General features: G+C 39.6%; 2 protein-coding genes across 4 annotated transcripts in view; one reads left to right on the top strand and one right to left on the bottom strand.

Annotated features, from left to right (window-relative positions):
* The window catches only part of LOC136436828 (galanin receptor type 1-like), a 48,278-nt gene extending 34,453 nt beyond the window's left edge, over positions 1–13,825 (top strand). For both annotated transcript variants that reach the window (XM_066431180.1, XM_066431179.1), the window contains one exon: positions 7,039–13,825. In XM_066431180.1, coding sequence (XP_066287277.1) covers positions 7,495–8,661 — 1,167 coding nt within the window. In that variant the 5' untranslated portion in view covers positions 7,039–7,494 and the 3' untranslated portion in view covers positions 8,662–13,825. The remainder of the gene's footprint in view (positions 1–7,038) is intronic.
* The window catches only part of LOC136436827 (protein SDA1 homolog), a 139,789-nt gene that overhangs the window by 117,098 nt on the left and 938 nt on the right, over positions 1–21,753 (bottom strand). For both annotated transcript variants that reach the window (XM_066431177.1, XM_066431178.1), the window contains exons 2-3: positions 20,698–20,802; positions 19,282–19,380 (exon numbers count right to left, since the gene is read on the bottom strand). In XM_066431177.1, coding sequence (XP_066287274.1) covers positions 19,282–19,380; positions 20,698–20,802 — 204 coding nt within the window. The remainder of the gene's footprint in view (positions 1–19,281; positions 19,381–20,697; positions 20,803–21,753) is intronic.

The following is a 21,753-nucleotide window of genomic DNA, read 5'->3' as shown; positions in this document are numbered from 1 at the left end:
AAACCATGTCCAACTGGTGGAACCAGATGTTACAGTCTACTACACCATATGCATGACAGAGTACCATGAATGTCTCCTCTAACACTCCATAGAGGCCATGCTTTCCCCATCTGGGCATTAAAGCACATCCGGAGCTTTTATAGCCATCAAAGGTAGCTTCTTCGCAGAGATGAATTTATTGTATTTCATTTCCCAAGAGAAAAATTGGAGATGGTGGGATTATCGATTTTCTTCCATCATAGCTTTCCTGTTAACTTAATACACTAAGTTTCATTTTGTTATTATCCAATCATTAGCTAAAACCATGTTAACGGAGAAACTGATCAATTCAATGATGGACTCTGACCAGAGATTATTGACTTGGGTTTGGAACAAATTCAATCGGTGGAAACCCAGACATGGTGAAAGGATAGTTCAGAATACAGCTGCTCTTTGAAATTGTTGACGTCTTCAAGGGAATTCTTCAGATTTTTGTAGCTGTATAGATGGAACAAAAGGTTGACCTTTGCCCTGTACAAATTGCCAGCCATTTCCACAAGGATTACAGTATTGATAGAATGATGGTTCAAAATGTCCATACAGAGTAATCTCAAGACCGGATGTCATCTGTTTGTGTGGACACCTGAGAATCTACTGAAATAGCCATTTTGTCTGAGTGTGTCCCAAATGTAAACCAGCAACCTGCAACAAATGCCTTGACATAACTGCTTTCCCTGTCCTTGGTGCTGAACCACTGCTGCACTACCTCTTGGACAGACATAAAACAGACCTGCAATTTTGCCATTCATGATTGGCCCTGATGATTGATTGATTGGGTGGGCTGACTACACTCTCGTTGCAGCCAGGGGCTGAATTGCAAGGAGCTTACAATTGGCAGGGCTAGATCACAAGGGTCTGGAGCGGCTGCCATTTGGCGCTAACCCAGGTGACACCCCACCAACACCATGCCACAGATGGATATAATGATAAACATTTCATCCTATATTGACTAAAATGACTACCTTCAACAAGATTCTAAAGAACCTTTAATCCAATGTTGGCACTGCTCCTTCCAATACTGCAAACCCAAACCCCCACTGATAATTTCCTGAATGCTGCTTGAAAGACAAAATAATGTACCCTTAACTGAAAACACTGCAGGTCTGGTCCACAAAACAGGATAATCAATGGCATCTTCTGGGTGTACTCTGTTCCAAATAAGCCGGGCAGAAGGGGTCGTAGAAATGACTTGCTAAAAGCCACTGATTAATTCCCCTGCTTCGTAGTCGAGTAAAACCCTGGTAACAGAAGTTACTCCTGAGGCATGGCTTTTCCATGGCTGACTCAATGTAAATTGTGGGTTCAATAGCTGTATAGGCATAAATATGTGACAATGAAAATGTGAAAGTTGAAGTATTTTGAAAGGAAAGTGCAAGAATTTGTCAATATGTATACTGTGACCAATGATGTTGTCTAAAATTGTCAAAATTCCCACAAATTTTGGGCTAAAGCTATTGCAAGGGCCTCATAAAAATACAAACCACACCAGTTCAAGTGTAGTTGACTTTGTAAATCAATGACAGAACATTTCCATTGGATCATGGCTATGTTTTGGATCTAAAAATGACCACTTGGAAGTAAAAGACAAGGTACACTGTACCAAGACAATGTCCTCTCATAGTTGAACTTGAAATGACATGTCTTATAACCTCCTGTCCTCTGAGTTACCTTTGATTTTGACTTAGAAATGATACCCAACCTCCATTAACATTAATCCGATTAAACTTTGAAAAACAGTGGGTTTGAGAGATCTCTAGTGCAGAACCCTTCAGCACTATACTAGGGGACGTTGGTTGGAGATATGTTGGGACATAACTTTTTAGGGTGGCGGAATTAAGTACCCTGGTGAAATTATATTAGTAGATGTTAGAATCTTACAGTTTCATGCTACCTAGGGTCTCTGTATTACAGCGATAGCGTAGACCATACATCAATGTTCATGGCCTTTTCCTGCAGGGTTGCACAGCGATGTGTAAATGCATCAATCCAGCCCCTAAGAAGGTGTCATTTTGCAACTAGCAGTCTGCGTTGGGGTGATTAACCTCCACTGGGGGTGGTGGCAGGTTTAACCTCTACTTAAGGTCACATGGGTGAGAGGCCTTATCGATAACCGGCAAAGTGGATTTGCTGAGAGCAAGACCCCTGAAGCTGAATCTGACCAAAAGAAAAATTGCTTTTTCCAAGGTGACAGCAAATCCTCCATATTTTGACCGGGAATGGCCCTCGTATCTTTCCAAATAATCATGCACCTAGGAGGAGAAGAGGAGAAAAGGAACAGAATAACCATTAGCATGGCGCCAATGTAAAGTCCTGGTTTCCAACTTCCGCCATTAAAGCTACATTTGGCACTGCCTAATTTCCTCACTTTCGTAGAAGGGACATTTATATATGATTTTTCCGGACTGCAATTTCCAACACGCCAACTTTCTTCCATCAAACCATCTTGACAATGACATTCGCTCAATTTGGCACCCTGGCTAATATTCATAGTCAAAGCAACTAGTATGATAATAATTATAAACATTCTCACAAATCAAGAAGTAATTATGACTGAAGTTAGATATTTCATGTCTTCTCACAGCCGTTGAATTATCACGCCATTTGCGGTCAGGTACATTAGAGAACAGAACTGACAGGCATCCCTTCCCAAATTCAATTGATTCACTCAACTCGGCTTCTTCTGCAGTGGAAAGACATGACTGTGCCATTTGGATGTCAGCTTTGGCTGAATACACATTAAAATGTGCAGATTCTGACAGTATGGAAGCCATTGTATATGTAGATTTTGGGAATTTGTGTTGGTTTGTAATGTCACTTAAGATTTTTGACTACATACATATAGACTCAGCCCCACATTTGATAAAAGTCATGGGCTTCATATAGCCTCATGGCAGCGGTAAGCTTGCCACAGGTGCAATAGACTCGACAAAAGCTATTATGTTGAAATAAGGCTATTTTGAGTCAAAAAAATTTTTCTTGTCAAAATCTCTCTAACTAGACAGAGCGTGCTATTACTAGAGAAACAGATAACCAAAGATTCAATACTTTTAACGGTTATGTGAAGCTTTCTACTGGCACTCAGTGTAGGGAATGAAAGAAAATAACCTGGCATGTGGCATTACCGTCTACTTAGTCTACCACAAAGTAGACGCCATAACCTTTTGGAAATATGACTCCCTAATACTGGCAAAACTCCATTACAAGACAATCCGGAGCCACATAATACATAATCTTTGCAATCAAACTTTCTTATCGACGACTTCCAGTCTTACCTCTCTCCACAAGGGTCAGCACTTGAGTTATGTCCTAGCTGTAGAAGTACAGCTTTTAAAAGGGAGAGTACACCTTCAGCACACTTTAAACTTTATATTCCGTATGCAAGGACAATCTAAGCATCCCAAATGGACCCAACTTCCCATCAACCTGAGGCAATAATGTTGCTACGACTGAGGCAATAATGGCACAGCTACAGCCTGCATTGAGCAGAAAAGAGCCTGTGGCTTTTTAGATGAATGCAGGAATGTCTTTGGGTCCAGCTGTGATGCATTGAAACCTACAAAAAAGTACAAGACTGGATCACGAAGAAATATAACTCAGCCTTTCTTTATATTCCTGATAGAAATCTAGCAATAATATAATTAGCTCTGTTACTATCGCAAAACAATAATCATTATCATCAGCTTCAGGAGAGACACCTTTAGCACTCTGAAGCCGTTTGGTACCCAATTCCCTATCGGTTATAGAGTTAGCTATAGGCAGCAGGGAGAAGGTTAAGGGAAAAGCTGTTGTGATAGTTTTCAAAGTCAGAGAATGTCAGACATTGAGTGAAGTTATGACTATAGCACAAATGCGTTTTTTGCATGAATTCCAACATCTTTGGCGTCAAATAGCCAAGTACCTATAGGCTAGGAGATGCAAGATCAAAAAGTCACAGGTTCAACTCCTGGCATTCCTGGCACGACTTTCCTCAATCGATGCAGGTGTAATGATAGGTACCTGACTTTGGTTAGGGAGGTAAAAGGAAGAGGAAGAGGGTTGGGCTGCCCCTTCCGTTGACACAGTAGATAACAGCCCACTGCCCAACGGCCTCAAAAGTGCTATGGAACTGCCTTCACCTTTAGCTTTACCAACATCTTTGCTTTTTTCTTCCCATTCTCTTTCTCTTCCTCTCCAATTTTCAAATTTGCAGCTGAGCAGCTAGCTAACTCTTGGTTACAAAAGTTGACGAATCACAACGATCATACCATACTGTGTGTAATCAGATTAGAACAGCTGATAAATTAAAAATATGGCAGGTTCATACAACAGGTTTTGACTCATCACATTTTCACCACACTCCCGCTGCTAAATCATAATTGCAGAGCTATCTATCTGACAGTGAGAGAGATTGTTAATTCATCTTCCATGATTTTTCCACTCATGGGACAAGACATACATTTGTACCTGCTTAATCTCAAAACAAAGTTTGACAGTTACCAACTATGTAGCCATAAATTTTGTAGTACAGTCAAACCTGAACAAGTGACCACCTCTACATAAGGACCACCCGGTCTATTTTTCTACTTTTTGGTGGTCTCTTAGATATAATTTTTCTATTTACACAAGCCTTAAGAATCTTGCCCATAGTGATCACATGTAGACCCACATAGATGAGATTTTATCAGTCCCCTGAGTGTTCTTCTGGGGCAGTTGTGACTGTAACAAAATCCTGCTAAATGATAGATTCTAGGACTCCTGACTTCCAAACAGGCAATTATTGTAAAAAAACAAATTCTGATCTTATCTTTGTTGGTTTTCTCTCCTACTCGTTTATACCATGGAAAGCCAGTGATATCTGCGGGGCAGCTAGCAACTGCCCGGCGCCCCAAAAGCGACACCATCTGGCCGATGCTGTTATATAGTCGCTAGCTGCCCCGCAGATATCTCTGGCTTTCCAGGGTAACTCTTTTAACACTTCCAGCAGACTGGGTGGACAGATTGAATCTGAGTGTCCAATTGCAAATTAGCATGCATCTCCAATTGGGTTTGCCACCCACTAATCGGCGGCTACGTGTGAGACTTATGACACTTAGTGCATCATAATGTGTCACAATGAAATCACGATAGTGATGAAATAAAAAGCTCAGATAAGGTCCGACACAAAAACTTGCATAAAACACCATAAAAATTTTCCCAAGACTCTTTTACTAGGTTGTAAAAGTAATAGCAGCCCTTTTTACTGCCATATCATGATCCCTTGATAACGACGCCGACTGCATCAATTGCATTAGTGTTATACTGCACCATTCTGCATCAAAGCTTTCACAACACAGTGTTATGTTGCACTCACCTTCACCATAAGCACTTTGACCTTCAGTAGATGCTAGACGTAGATAAAGCTTAACAGGCCTAGAGCAACAACATTTTACAAGCAATGAATACAATGCAAAGTGCTTTGCAATCAAAATTCTTCCTTTTGCTATAAACACTATCGCAGCAACTGGCTCATGTCATCATTTACTAAGCTTAACATAATGAGACAAATGTCTACATTGATGAAGCTGGTTTTCAAATCGTTTTTATCATTGTCATAAATTAGCACTTACTGGTCACCAGCGATACCTGGCCTGTCATACCCATATCTGGATGAAAATCAGAAATTTTGATATCAATAATACATACTGTATGCAGAAAAGTGTTGCTTGAATATGACTTGAAAACTCTCCAGCTAATGTTACACATATAAACATCAACATCAATCATTGAAAAAATGGACTGGACAAACCCGATCCATGCAAACCCGAACAGTGGAAAACAAATAACAACAAGTGACTGGAAAACCTCCATTTCCCGGAGGTAATAATGTTCTACTACTGGCATTCAACCGGGCGAGTGCTGTGAAACAACCAAAAATGGACGTCAGGCTTCTGCCCTTTGTTAGGTACTAGTATTAGCGGCAAATCGATTCACAAATCACTTAAGACACACGGACAGAATGCATTCAAGTCATAAAACAGATTCTGGAGGAAGGCAGATCTTATCTGTAGTCAAAGACCACCGCTAGCTTCATCATTACTTCATCCCTGGCCCACGCCCAAGTGGCCAGGCAAATTGCGTATTCATAGAATCATACCAATGTTTGGCACCCATGAGTGGGTTGGCACCCTTATTGAATCAATAACAGTTACAAAAGCCATTTGGCCTGGTATGAGAGGCATTCTAATAGACTCCATTGAGATCTATTGAATTCTTGACCATTGAACCTTTTACCTAGATACCAGAAATTGTCGTTGTTGTTTTGTGAGTGAAAAAGGCCAAATCAAGCTATTTTCTGTTAGCAATAATAAGATCATGATTTTCAGACTGGAAGAGTTCTAAAAATCAATGTTTGTAGCATTGGAAAGAGCTTTCATCTGAAGTACACATAATCTTCACTGTGCAACATCTGTTCATTTTCTCCCATTATCATTGGCTGCCTGTTTTTAAGTACAAAACAGTAAGTTAAGTCTTGTACTTCAATCAAGCTTTGGGAATGGCCCTTCTACAACTCGGTAAGACTAAATAAAAAAATTGAAAACATAACAAATATAAACGCAAATGCATAACACTACAACTTGAAAGAACATTACTGGGATTTGCAACCACGATACGGTTCCTTATCTTATCTGTCAACTCATCTACATGTAAGTGGATAGATCAGAATACAGATTTCTCTATCTTTCAACAAGATAGATATCATTCGAGACATTAAACAAACTTTGTTATGACCTGCCCGTTATAGATAATTAGAGATACAGCTGTAATTGGTCCCTGGTGCATCTCTTATCATTTAACTGACACTAAAGTCTATCTAAAAGTGACAGCAGTTGATCTATACAACATATTAACAGTAGCCTTTGAGACCATAAAAAGATAACAGCAGACATTCTGTCTACACAACACGTTTCAGTACGTGTTAAGACTATGTACAATTTGGTACTGGATTTTCCAATATCTTCAATTTATCTCCCTTTCCTGCAGGCTTGGTGGGGAAACTTTGATGCTCTGAAGGTTTGAGGAGACGGCAGCAAAGGTCAAGTTTGAGATCACATCAGCACGACTCTGCCTTAAGTCAGCGGAACAGAAGTCGCCATTGACTGAACTTGAGACCCATCAGGTCAAACTGGTAAGGAAACAGCGATCGAGGAAGTCTCCAGGTTGAAATCCACCCAAAGTCTGCACTCACAAGACAAGCTCATCATAGATGATCTAAAGCACCCAAGAAGACATTTTATTGACCGCATTGATTTCCTGTACACAGTACTCTTGGCACTGAACACAGAGTTCTGTACAAAGTTGTATGTCATTACAATAGTTTTATGATGGCAGGAAACAATGCTTTGATTTCTTGTTTGTTTATAAATTGCAATTAGGACCTTTGTGAATTGATAAGAAAGTTTTTTTCTCTGGGTGTAACCGTTGTAACAGTCTGCCAACATGAACAACACAACATTGACCAACATGACGTGGTTGAATGACACCACCAATGCCACGGAGGCAAACAGGACATACTTTGACATGGAAACAGGTGTACGCGGTGTCATTGTTCCTGTCATCTTCGCCAGTATCATCCTTGTTGGTGTCGCTGGAAACATCCTTGTGATGGTAGTTCTGCTCTGCAAGAAGGAACACATACAGAACACCACAAATATCTTCATCCTCAACTTGAGCATTGCTGACCTGTTGTTCCTAATCTTCTGTGGACCGTTTCAAACGTATCTGTTCTCTGGAGACTCCTGGATCTTTGGGACGTTCCTGTGCAAGTTTGTGCACTATGGAAACTACACCAACATGATTGCCAGCATCTACAACCTGTTGGTCATGTCCGTGGACCGCTACATCGCGATCGTCCATGCCGTCAAGTCCCGCGAGATCCGCAACCCCCGCTACGCGTGGATCGTGGAGAGCGTCATTTGGAGCATGTCCCTGCTGATGGCCATCCCGATCGCCATAGCGTACAAAACGGAGTCCGCCGGCGGCTACACAAGAGACGAGCAGGAAGTGCTGGTGTGCATGGATTCGTGGAACACGTGGAGCGAGCGCGTGTCTTACTTCACCACGCTGTTTGTGTGCTGCTACGTGATCCCCCTCCTCTGCATCTCCTTGTGCTACATCCTCCTGGTGCGTAGCCTACAGGACCGACCTCGTCACGGCCAGCAGAACACCAAGAAGAAGGTGACCAAGATGGTGACCGTGGTGGTCATCATGTTCGCCGTCTGCTGGTTCCCCCACTGGATGATCCTCATGTGGAACATGTACGCCGACTTCCCCTTCACCATGGCAACCTTCGTGCTGCGGATGTTGGCGAACACCCTCATGTATCTCAACTCCTGCTGCAACCCGTTCATCTACGCCTTCATGTCCAAAAACTTTCGCAAGGGGTTCCACAAGGCCGTGACCGGCAAGCTCAGCAGCTTCTCCTTCCGAAAAAAAAGCGTCCACAATCCGGGGAACGAGGACGACACCGAGCTGCAGAACAACATCCCGCTGAAGAGGTCGTACCTGGGCGTTAACCAACCAGACAACGGTGTAACAGGGAGTACAGAGGTGGACGCAGCATCCTTGAAGAACGGGCTCCTCAATAACGGACACACCAGAACGTGATCCAATCACACCTGGAAATCTCAATTAGCACTGAAGAACTATTGAGAAAAAAATTCACAGCAGAGAAGGCAGAACTGCAAACTTCTCCCTGATGACAAAAAAGGTTGGCCAGGAAGTCAAGTCAACAAACTGCAACTGTTACAATTTTACACTCCAGACATTCAAAAATAACATATTCACGATCAAGCATACAAATCTAATGCCAATATCTGGATTAATGTTCCAATATGGAACAGGAGACGATTCGATCAGACTTGCTTTGAAGTAGAGAACAGACAAATTACAGTCATTGTTCATAACTTTCTACCTGCCATGTAACCTAATTGTAAATGGCTATCCTTATCAGATTTATCCCTTCAGACCAGCCAGGACAACTTGATATGCACAGGTACTGACATATTCAGTACTTGACATGGGCATTCTGCAATGGCCATTAATCAACTGACAACTCAATGTTGCTTGTGGGGCAGTAAAATACAGTAGTGTAAGATGAAGATTAGATTCATGTGGAGATACTGTTACCATGTAGTATAGATTATCTTTAGGGCCGAAGCCAAGTCAAAAAGACATAATGATTCTAGCAGTACCTCCAATGTCTTGTAGTGTGACAATGGTGGTAGGGGGTGTTCCAAAATGTCCACAAAAGAAGTCTCTTGAACCTTACAATTGTTAATGCCAATCAGCATAGACAATTGGTACTTCAACTGTACATATAAGATATATGAATTGGTACATGTATGTGGTCTGTTTCTTGCTTCATATTCAAAGCTAACTTCTGGTTGATAAGAGGTCCATTGTAGTAGGAAGTTGTCAACTGAATTTCAAGCTACATGTTTGGAATCATTGTGTCTAAAGTGGAGTATATGTATAACGTTATCTTTGAGAACTGATGTACAACATACATGTAGTGTTATGTGGTCTTTTGTGTTCTTGTTTTGTATTGATGTTACGGATTCATATTTTACAATGTGTGACCAATAGAGATGGGAATTGGTACTGGCAGAAGAAAGAAAGATATAGAAATGAATTTGAAGCTATAGGTGTTCTTATTACCAAACAATGTACAGGAAAAATATAAATGTAATCAAGTAAGGATAGTAATGCGGGTGGAGGCAGTCCTAATGTATTGTATGTTACATTGTTACTGGCTTTGCGAGTGATGACATATGACTGTAAATGTCAGTCTAGTATCATAGTTTTTGTCACTTTTAAGTCTTGCGTCAACACTAATTTCCCATTGTCATATCCAGTATGTAAAATTTGTGCAAGATATCTGAAGTGCACTTGTGTGTAGTAGAGATTTAAACTGATGTGAAATGTTGAATAGTCTAAAATAAGTATTTTGTGAAACAAGATTATGAGGAGTCTGCTGGTGAGTGCATGTTAATCCTTTATCCAAGATGTAAAAAATTGAAACTAAAAAAAAAGGCTTTACATGCATAGTTATGTATATACATGTTGACTAAAGTACTGAAATGTTTCAGAACATAAGGAAGTGATACATTGGTGTTGAATTTTCATTACACTTGTAAAAGTTGTTTGTGACAGATCTAGGGACTGTACATATCTCTTTAGAATGTATGGCGAAAATACTGTCACACCAGTGATATGCACGTAATATATCACACATAGGAGGCTTCCTGTCTATCTTAATACAAGTACTAAATGAACATTGTACATTGTACAAGGCAATTTTTGATTACTATCATTTTCATTGAAACATACTTAAAATATTTGCTGGTAATTTTCACACGTTTTGAGACAGTTTCAACGTCTGCCTCAATTGGTATGACCATAAGTGCTAAGATGAAGATTGCATTCTTGTGGCATAGCTTGGCAAATCTTATCATAGTTCTATCTGGTTTTGGCAATTAACACGTAAATGTGTCACTTCTGAGTGCCATCAGAGAAATGTGCAATGTTTTTTAATAGATATAGTAGCTACATACATGTAGGCTGGTGAGTGCTACTGGAACAATACAGTCTGTACCATCTATTGGCATTCAGACAAGTTCCAAACTAAATATCCAGCTGCATTCAACATTCTAATTCTTCAGCATGTATGTGTATATTCAACATTTATCAATGCAAGGTACTAGAAATGGGGTAAAGGGCCGACTGATTAAGTTCCACACTTTGCCAGGTAAAACCAAAGAGTACTTAAGAAAGACCTTCACCTTTAATTTGGCAGTAATTATAAGTACTTTTGGGGGCATGTTTTACTTCATCTAAGCAGATATAGAAGTACTCATGCCCACTTGTGTTTATATAGCACAGTTTGAAGTGTGGCTTTTCACCAATCACTACAGATACTTAGAGCTGCTTTTGAAAGTTTTAGATGGATGGAGACTTTTGAACTGAATGGATTTTCTGTCCTTGTATTGAGCGTCATTAGCAGTTAGAGCGGATGACTTATGCACTCGCAGTTGAAATCCTTTCTTTGTTATAGGTGTGAGTTATTTGTGCTATACAATAGTATAGCAGCTAATCACGTTGCATTGTCAATATTTCTTGGAACCATCATAACTTTTATGTTCCAAAGGAGTGCTTGTGTAATTAAGATATATTAAGAAATATTTCATCTGGATAAAATACATCTACAAGTAGTCCATGCAAAACTCTTATCCAAGAAAAAGTATTTTGTCTCCATTTAGTATACAAAAGAATATACTATTGTACTAGTAGATAAATCAAGGACTAGAGTGTGGAGGTTGGGTGTTGCCTTGCTGTAAATATGTCAAAAATCTTCAGTGTCTATTCATGTTAGGTGTGACATAGTTATTCAAGGTTTTTGAAATACAAAGATAGACTTACATGTATGTGTATGCAGTATGTATTACCAATAGACAGAGGTGGTGGCAATGGTACAAAAAGAATCAATCAATTTTTAATGACAACATTTTCAGGTACAATTGGCTAGCATATCTAAAATTTGAACCAAATTCTAATAAGTCTACTCTCAAATTCAAGGTACAGTATTGAATATGACTAGCACGACAGCCATCACTGAAGCACTGGTAATGCATGTGATACAACCTACACATATAATATATACATATATCAATATATAGGTAAAAGGTAGTCGTAAAAAATCAATGTACTTGAAATCCCAGTGAGAAAGGGCTTATTTTTGTATGTAATGTTAAACCTTGTCACGTGCATAGCATGAGAAATGGATCATCCAAGGCCTTTTCAATACCATTTGGACACCACACAAGAAAAGACCAGATAACAAGTCTGTGAGCAAAACTATATGGAAAAGAAAATCCAACAAGAAAATGCATATGGGGCTCTTAAGAATAGGTACAAATGGAAAAAAACAATACAGCCAACTGGCACTGTTTGAAATATGTAAGATGGTTCTAAAGCAAGAGCAAGGGAAAAGTTATAATAACTTACATCCAAAGATTTGTATGGCTTAAAACTGATTTCAGACAGGGGAAGAGAAATTTGCCTACTCTCCCAAGAAAAATCATTATTGCAGCCCTATGTTTGACTCATTTTTATCTATTCTAATGTTGTGCTCCTACCAACAATATTCTATCTAAATTTCCAGTCTTTTATCATGCATCTGTCCAATGAATTGATGCACAGAAACATTTAAAGGTATTCCCACGCCTGTATTTAGATAAGTAGTGAAGATGGTGATGATAGTATTTGTGGGGCAGCACAGAAAGTACTTCTGTCCGTCTTTACCAGTGCTTTATTCTAGTGTGTCAATAAATGTTGCAGAATTGAACTCCAAATGTGCCTGCGGAGAGTAGAGGTTCAAAAGTGCATGTGAACCCAAAGTTCCAGAGGATTATGGCAAATGTCATGCACAGAAGGTTTCTGCATGATATATTACTCAAATTTCAAGGAAATGTTCTGTAAAATTAAACTAACCATGATTTACGATGTAATATGCTGGAAACTGTGTCTGGAAAATTAGATTTCTCATGTTGCATATTCAACTCACAAGCATCATGATTTGTTACAGTGAAAGCTGGCCAAAAATCATTTCATCGGCATCCAAACTCTAACGACAGTAACTGATCTAAAATGTCATGGAGAATGGGAAATATGAAATTAACCAAGACAAGTCATCTATTTTCAATCATTTTTGTAATGGAATATTTCGCAATTCAGCACTTGGTTTCACCTCAATTCAAATCCCATAAGGGCTCCTTTCCATATTCAATGCCAAAAGGGCTTTATCTATTTGGAACTTTTACAGCTTTGATTTGAAGAACTAACAGCCACAACTATTGAAAATAAGCAATTTCTGATGGAACTATTGGGTACACATGGGCTCTGTGCTGTCCATGACATTACTTGGTAATAGTTGCCATGTAAAAAAGTAAAGTGTCCATGTTGTCAGACCTTGCTTTGTGACAAGTGTACATACAGACTGTGATCTGCCAGGGGTATCTGTATTGTGCTGTCAGACATTTATGATAAGCCAATAGCATACAACTGAAATAGTATATTATGCCTGCACAGCTCTGCTGAAATTCAATATAATTCACTTGTACTGTTGTACAACAACCTGGAACCATGGAAATCATGAAAGGCTATAGAAAATCCATAATATTTCTGCTTCAAAAGCAAGCTTGCATTACCTTCTTCTCAAAAAAAGAAGTTGCAAGTGCATTTAGTGCCAAGAGAATGGATGAGAAGCACTTAGAAAAGTGAATATTGCTATAGGGATGGAATTTTCTGCAATGAGCTACAGAAAAATGAATGATTCTTCAGTTGTCATAACATTTATCATCACTACCCTTACACTTTACCCTTGGCATGGCATTACCATGTGAGCAACCCGGTAACCTCCCTCTGCGGAACTGGCGGCTTACAACTGGGACGTTTGGGCCAGCCGCCTTGTTCAGTTAAAAAGCTTCGTTAATTGAACCCAGCGTGGCAGGATGACTGCTTTAATCAACATGCTCCACGGTTTAATTAACGCACTCCCAGCCTAGACCGTACCGCTCTGGGCCTGTTGAAACTAGGCAATGTCTCGAGAGACTGGTTACCAGGTTGCCATGAAAGTTAACGTAAATTTCTGAGAGGCAGTGCTGCTTCCATTTTGTCTGTGGGAGCTGTTACATGTTGCACGTACAGCTGCCATCAGTAGATGTTGTCAAGCAGAGTTGGACAGTGGATTTTCAATAAACGTGTCTTTGAACATGTTGTGTGCAGCCTGTCATTGTGTTTCAATCCATTTATTGGGAGGTTGAAAAAATCACCATTAGATAAAACTGGGGGAAGGGGTCTATTCAAGATAAGAGTGAAAGGGGAAATACGAATTTGGTTTTTAAGAAATATTATTGTACTATCATAAGCCCAAGACAGGACCTCTCCTTGGTACTGAACTGTGTATCATCAACAATTACATATCTATAACATGACCTCTCCTTAGTACTAAACTAAGTATCAGTAACTATTACATATCTGAGACAGGACCTTTCCTTGGTGCTGAAGTAAGTACCACCAACTGTTACATATCTATGACAAGACCTCTCCTTGGTACTGAACTAAGTACCAGTAACTGTTACATATCTGAAACAGGACCTCTCCTTGGTACTGAACAGAGTATCATCAACTATTACATATTTGAGGCAGGACCTCTCCTTGGTACTGAACTGATTATCACCAACTATTACATATCTGTGACAGGACCTCTCCTTGGTACTGAACCGATTATCACCAACTATTACATATCTGTGACAGGACCTCTCCTTGGTTCTGAACTGATTATCACCAACTATTACATATCTGTGACAGGACCTCTCCTTGGTACTGAACCGATTATCACCAACTATTACATATCTGTGACAGGACCTCTCCTTGGTACTGAACTGAGTATCACCAACTATTACATATCTGTGACAGGACCTCTCCTTGGTACTGAAAACTGGTTATCACCAACTATTACATATCTGTGACAAGACCTCTCCTTGGTACTGAACTGAGTATCACCAACTATTACATATCTGTGACAGGACCTCTCCTTGGTACTGAAAACTGGTTATCACCAACTATTACATATCTGTGACAAGACCTCTCCTTGGTACTGAACTGAGTTTCACCAACTATTACATATCTGCTACAGGACTCACCTTGGCAATGAAGGTCACACACTAGGGGGCCCAAACATTGACCTTGACCTTCGTCTTCCACCTACCTAAATATCAAATGATATTACAATCCATCCAGAGGTTCTCAAATTATGCTGTCCACAAATATTTGGAAACACAAACAGACACACAGGCAGACAGACACACCAAAAAACAATACCTCCATAAGTAGGCAACAAAAAAATCCCGTGTCATGCCAAGAGCTGTCTCCAAGACCTATCCCTCCATCCTGGGACAGAAACTTGCTTGTTGTGACGGTAAACAATTAATCTTGTCCGTCCAAAAAAAGGTTACTAGAAGTTGTAATACAATATACAAAAGATATGATTGGTATCTACCATAGCTATATGCACAAACCACCAGTTTGAAAAGTAGCACCTCATAATTAAAGCGCTGTGCACTAATTGAATGTGATTAACCCAGAAAATCATGACCAAAATATTGTGAGCGGATGACATTCATCATATGATACAAGGTACCTGAAGATGATACAATAACCCTTCCATGACGTCCTGTGTTGCAGCCAATATTGTTTGTATTCATGGCAGAGAGAGGAGAATCCTACCCTGGAGCTACTGAACCCAAGTACAAAGGCACACACCACCATGTTACACAAGAACAGAATGGACTTCTGATATAAATGATGGCCCTTCACTTCTGCACACTGCTATTCGGCTCTATAACAAGGCACTCAATCAGTAGTACCATCAGTACTGTTTTTATTGTATAATATGTTATATGTATTATATCGTTCTCATTCTCTTCACGTAATGTCATACGTGATGATGTCTTGACGTAGCTAACTTGATTTAAGAAAGTTTGGATTTTACTGAGCAAAGTTTTTCAAAATGTAATGATATTGTGATTATCGGATTTGTAACAAGATTGTAAGTTGAAACACTTTTGTACTAAGATCGGAATTTGGATTATGTTGTAACATAATCCGTGAGCTTCTTACTGAATAAAATCATCATCATCAATGCCACAATGACGAACAATTGAGGGCAGATATATAGTTGGTAGAAGAATAACTGTCAAGAAGACCAAGCAGAGAAAAAAGTATTGACAGTTTTAAATGTTAAAAGCTCCAATGATCTTTCCTAGAACTACCAGCAAGTCTGGTCAAAGCAGGATTATTTCATGTGTATATATGTCACAGTCGAGATGGCGATTCAGGACAATCGGCGATTGTCCTAGGACAGATCGCGATCGCTGTTTGTCCTAGGACAGACTGCGATCGCGATCTGTCCTAGGACAATCGCCGATTCTACTAGTAGAGATTGCGATCGCAATCTGTCCTAGGACAAACGGCGATTCTACTTGGACAAGTTTGCGATCGCGATCTGTCCTAGGACAATCGCTGATTCTACTAGTAGAGATTGCGATCGCAATCTGTCCTAGGACAAACGGCGATTCTACTTGCCTGGACAAATTCTGACTAGATGGAAATGCTTTAGAAAATAGAATGAATCATTGCACAACATTTCAATCAGGTTTAGCATACTACCTACATTTCATAATTATCAACTATTTTAGGTGAATTACTTCATATTTTATAATGGATGAATGAGTATGTTTTCTGATAAAGTAATTTCTGATAAAGTTGAGTGAAAAAATTTTGATAATGTGTGAAAGATGTCAGTTGGAAGAAGGTGATCCAACAATGTTTCAGTATGCAAATTTTGAGGTGTCAAGATATTACTCACAGTTTCACACCTATTGAATTCACAACCATAGGAGAACAATAACAATTGTAAAGTGTTAAAACAGGTATCAAAATATCAATCTCAGAATTTGTAAATACTAAATAAAATCATGGATTATACAAGATATTGCTGTTTCCTTTATTAGTATATCTTAGCATCATTAAGTTTGGATCGCCGTTTGTCCTAGGACAGATTGCGATCGCAATCTCTACTAGTAGAATCGGCGATTGTCCTAGGACAGATCACGATCGCCGTTTGTCCTAGGACAGATTGCGATCGCAATCTCTACTAGTAGGATCGGCGATTGTCCTAGGACAGATCGCGATCGCAGTCTGTCCTAGGACAAACGGCGATCGCGATCTGTCCTAGGACAATCGCCGATTGTCCTGAATCGCCATCTCTACTGTGACATATACATTGTACTGTACTTCTGCCTGTAATTACCTTCGCCGAGAAGGTTATGCAGAGGGTAGCGTTTGTGGGTTTGTGTGTAGTGGCACTGCATAACTCGAGAATGCCTTGATGGATTGTCTTGGTATTTGGTATGTTGGTAGGTTTTGATGAGACCTAAAAACGATTAGATTTCAGTATCTGATTTGCATAATTAATGAGGAAAGTTTATACATCCGCCAAATTCCATGATAGGACTCTGAAACATGTGACATTTGTAACTGAGGAAGAGAGAAATATTAATTGATATGAACTATGCAAATGAGGACCTCATTCGCATAATTAATGAGGAAATACTATAACAAGATGGGCTTGATGGATGGTCATGATTTTTGGTTTGTAGATAGCTTGTGTGATGCTTAGTATGATTGGACAATAATTATGCAAATCAGATTCTAATTTGCATAATTAATGAGGAAACTTCAAAAATCCGCTTTGTTCCATGATATGACTATTCAAATTGTAACTGAGGAAGAGAGGAATGTCTATAGATAGAAAATATGCTAATGTGGGCCTAATTTGCATACTTTATGAGTAACTTCTCTGATTCCACACTGGCAAATGACGGCAATTTCATACATTTAATACTTTTTTGGCATCGGGATGTAATGTGAATGTGAACATCGTTGAATCAAATTATGCTAATAAGGGCCTCATTTGCATAATTAATGAAAAATATTAGCATAACCTTCTTTGTTGAGCTCATAATTTCTTAAGCTCATACTTTGGACATGTTATATTTTAAGACAATCAACTGGTATGATTTATAATTGATGAGAAACACTCCTAATACATCAGTCATAAAGGTTAAAATCATTTGGCGAAGGTATGAGGTCGTGGAACTCTAGTTCACAATAAATTTGAAATTGAAATCAAAAGATGCCAATAAAACTTTCAAATAATAGATTATATTGAAGTCAACCTGGCTTAGATATGGCTCATTATTACATATTCACAAAGAGATTTATAATGCATAACTCTCAAGGACAGACTTTTGACATCAAAACAACCCCTTTGCCCTAACATTTTCGCTGACATATCGATATGGGGGGGAAAAGGCAAATGCAATTTATGGCAAACAAGCAGTCTAGAGGCAGGATGTCCTTTCCATTTCCGAGAATGCATGCATTTCTAGGGATATACCATTATGTAACACAGCACAGGGGGTGTGTGTACACTGACAGACCATATCAACATGGGTGCCTAATTAGTATTCATACGACTTTTACAGAATTCAAAGGAGTTTTACTAATAGAGTAAGGATCATATGCTATGATGTACTGAATCTCATAATTCAGACCTTTGGGCTGCCACGAGAGTTAACCAATCATTTATATGCATTATACGCATTCCGTAAAACTAGTTTCTTAGAACTGGACCGTATGAATTCCGTAAAATTTGTACGTATCTTAGTAATGGATCATACCAATTCTGCAAAATTTGTTTGCATTCTGCAAAAGTCTGTTTGAATACTTAAGCACCTCTGATCAAAGCAGTGGAGGACATGAAGCTTATGTCTACTTTATTGCATGAAGAAGAACACACCTGTGTTTCAAGATAGATAGAACATGGTGCTGATTCAATCCCCTTAAGGTTAACATCCCCTTACCAAGGGGCCTAGATGGATCTTCCTAACATCTACATATGTTGGACAAGCACTATAAATCAACAACTCCCACCTTTCTTCAGGGTATCAAAACTGCCAGCTGGCTAAGTATGATAATCTGTTAAATGCAAACAGTACCTTTAGGGTAAAGGAGGACTATCAAAACAATTCCCACTCAACAAGATACTAGTATGTCTAGATTTGACTGACAGTGTCTATCACATGTAGCCAGTTGTTTTGGAATTGCAATTGTGTAACCACCTTGTCATAACTTGTTTCTGTTGCTGATCTTGAGGCAGACACTCTAAATGCAGAAATGTTCGCGGTGGTTTTATGTTCGCAGTTTTCACAGTGAACTCTTCACTGCGAACTTAAAACTACCGCAAAAAAATAGAATTTAGATATCTGTGACATGACCACTCCTTGGTACTGAACTGAGTATCACCAAAAATTACATATCTATGACAGGACCTACCCTTAGTACTTAACTTAGTATCACCAACTATTACATATCTGTGACAGGACCTCTCCTTGGTACTGAACCGGTTATCACCAACTATAACATATTGTTTTGCCCATCTAATATTTGTCTAAGCACTAGATACTGTACATACACACATCTTCATTTTATATTTTGTATTTACACAGCAATTCCCAAAAATCAGAGGCAAGGCATTTTCTTCAGATATTGGACCAATGATGTCATGAGTGTGTCATTCTGATTTTGAAGAAAACGACTTACCATTCGTAAGGAGGGGTCTAACACTGTGCAGTGTTGCTTTAGTAGATCTTTCAACTCTTGAGGAAAATCAGCCAGATCTTCAGGATAAGCATGGGCAACCTGTTGGAACAATCACACATTCAACACAGATCATAGATTCAATCCCAGGTCACTCAGTTAAGTTAAAGTTAAGTTAGAATCCTCCCACACCATTATTGATGTATAGGGCGGTGCCCATCTCCGTTTCATAGCCCTGGGCCACACTGTGGTGCAATCACTGTAGCAGGGTGCTAGTCCACTGGCAGTGAAGTGTGTTTACATGTAACTTCCATACTGTTTCAGAAGTATGTACCATTTTTATAAGTCTTTGGTATGACTATGCGCCTCTTGTCCAGAGGTGTCCTACCTGGGGCTTGAACCCCAGTCCATCTGGTCCAAGTAATTTGAACCAGATGTGGTGAGAGACAGAAGCGCAGACCACTACACCACAGGGACACCCCCAGGTCACTCAGTGGTTGCAGTATATTTTGAATCAAGGAAGAAAAGCAAAATAAGTGACTGTGCAGTAGTCTCCATTTTAGGAAGATAATTTGTATGTTTGATTGGTATGCTGTATTCATCAACTTTCCATAATGCAAGGATGACTTGCCACACGTTGGGTTCAGGCAAAATAACATATCCTTCCAAATTTCATGTGTAACAGACAGCGATAGTATTCTTCGTCTTTAACTGTCTACCCTCACTACTGAAATCATTTTTATTTTGGTGGAACCTTGAACCTTGAACGAGGACATCTGTGATGTCATCTCGGGAGACAATGAGTCCTCTGTGGAAAATGTCTTGAAAACAGCTGAAAACAGTGATATCTACAATAAAATGATTTTCTGTGTTAAGTAGAACCACCTAGGCAATGGGGAGTAAGGTCACTTTTGACTAATAAAAACGACTAAATTTGGTAAACTGTTTTGTCCTAGAATATGTGTCACACTAAAAATGTGTGAGACAAAAGTGCCTCCTGCCAGTTTTGATTAAAAATGCAGAAGCCACTTTCCCTTCAGGTCTGAATGAACACTAATATGTTTACCAACTCTTTTGATTATATACATCAACCTACATATAATCATGATATTATGTAGACTTTTGTAACAATAATACAGAAAATGAGAAGAGAAAATAATTGAAACCAAAGGAGGTTTGAAAAGTAAGGAGAGCTGGATGGCTGCATTTTGGACTGAGAGATGTGGTTGGTAAACTTCTGACCATTATGAGTCAATATGACAAAAATATGATCCTAGGTTTAGGGGGAACAGCAACTGTAAAGCAAGTTCTGACAGTGGCAACAACAACAAAAGTGTTGCATTACCAAGGCTGTCAACCTTGATCAAAATCGCTAACAATTCGCATGCTAGAGGGAAAGAATAAATGCATGACCCTAACCTGAGCCAGAAACATGACCAGGTCGTCCAGACTCTTGGAGAACTGCTGAGGCTTCAGGCGGAAGATCTCCACATTGGACTGGTAATGTCGGTACTGCTGTAGGAACTGACAGGATGGGGTATGATAACATTAGCATAGACAATATAGCAGAGTCGTAAAGGGTATTGACCTTACCTTACCTGATATGTATAGAATACCAGACAGCCCGACCGCGTAGGCCGGAGGGCGATACTACCCGCGAGAGGGCTGGGACCGAGGGTGATGTGTTGTATCTTATTTATGTCATGCTGATGAACTGAAATGACACTATGTAGATTCGCCCTACTCCCTCGAGTGGCTGTCAACACATGTCATGCCCACCCGAGAAAACACACATTTCAATGTGAAATGCACCAAAAGTTGAGAGAGTTTTGTGTCCTTGAATAAAAATTTGTAACAACATTGATTCAAACCTCCGAATCCAGTATTCGAATTCACGACGGCGGCACAACCAGCGCGCTCGAAATGCATTCGAAATATTCTATGGAAGCCTGTGTGATACAACTCCCATGACATAAACTGATGTATATGATTGATATCTTATCCCAATTTGTTTCAACATGATCAATGACACCTTGATGTGATCAATGACAACAGCAGAATTTGCAATTCTAGTATTCTTAGTCCCCGTACAAGCAAACGGTAGAAACAGCAAGGAAAGCTTTGGTCATCACTAAGGCTGAAACCAGTCTGTCTGGTGTTGGTGGATACACATGAAGAGGAAACTTTTATAGTTTTAGCCAGACTGAGTGTCATAACCACATGGATATCTATCTATCTATATGCAATACTGGGCAAAGCCCCATTGGGGCATCGCGCCCAGGGTGCACGCCTAAGGCGGCCGGTGGTGGTGGTGCTCCATAACAACAACAAAAAGTGCAGAATTTAAACTAACTACAGTAATGAACATGAAAAATACAATATAGTGGGAAAAAAAGGTGCAATGAGAGCCGCCTTAGTTAAAACATGTAATTACTGGGGGGTGGGGAGGCCCATGTGCTGGGCCAGCCCCACCTT

The sequence above is a fragment of the Branchiostoma lanceolatum genome, chromosome 6 (genome assembly GCF_035083965.1).
Source record: "Branchiostoma lanceolatum isolate klBraLanc5 chromosome 6, klBraLanc5.hap2, whole genome shotgun sequence".
NCBI classification, from domain to species: domain Eukaryota; kingdom Metazoa; phylum Chordata; class Leptocardii; order Amphioxiformes; family Branchiostomatidae; genus Branchiostoma; species Branchiostoma lanceolatum.
This window is presented reverse-complemented; position numbering and strand designations above follow the sequence as displayed.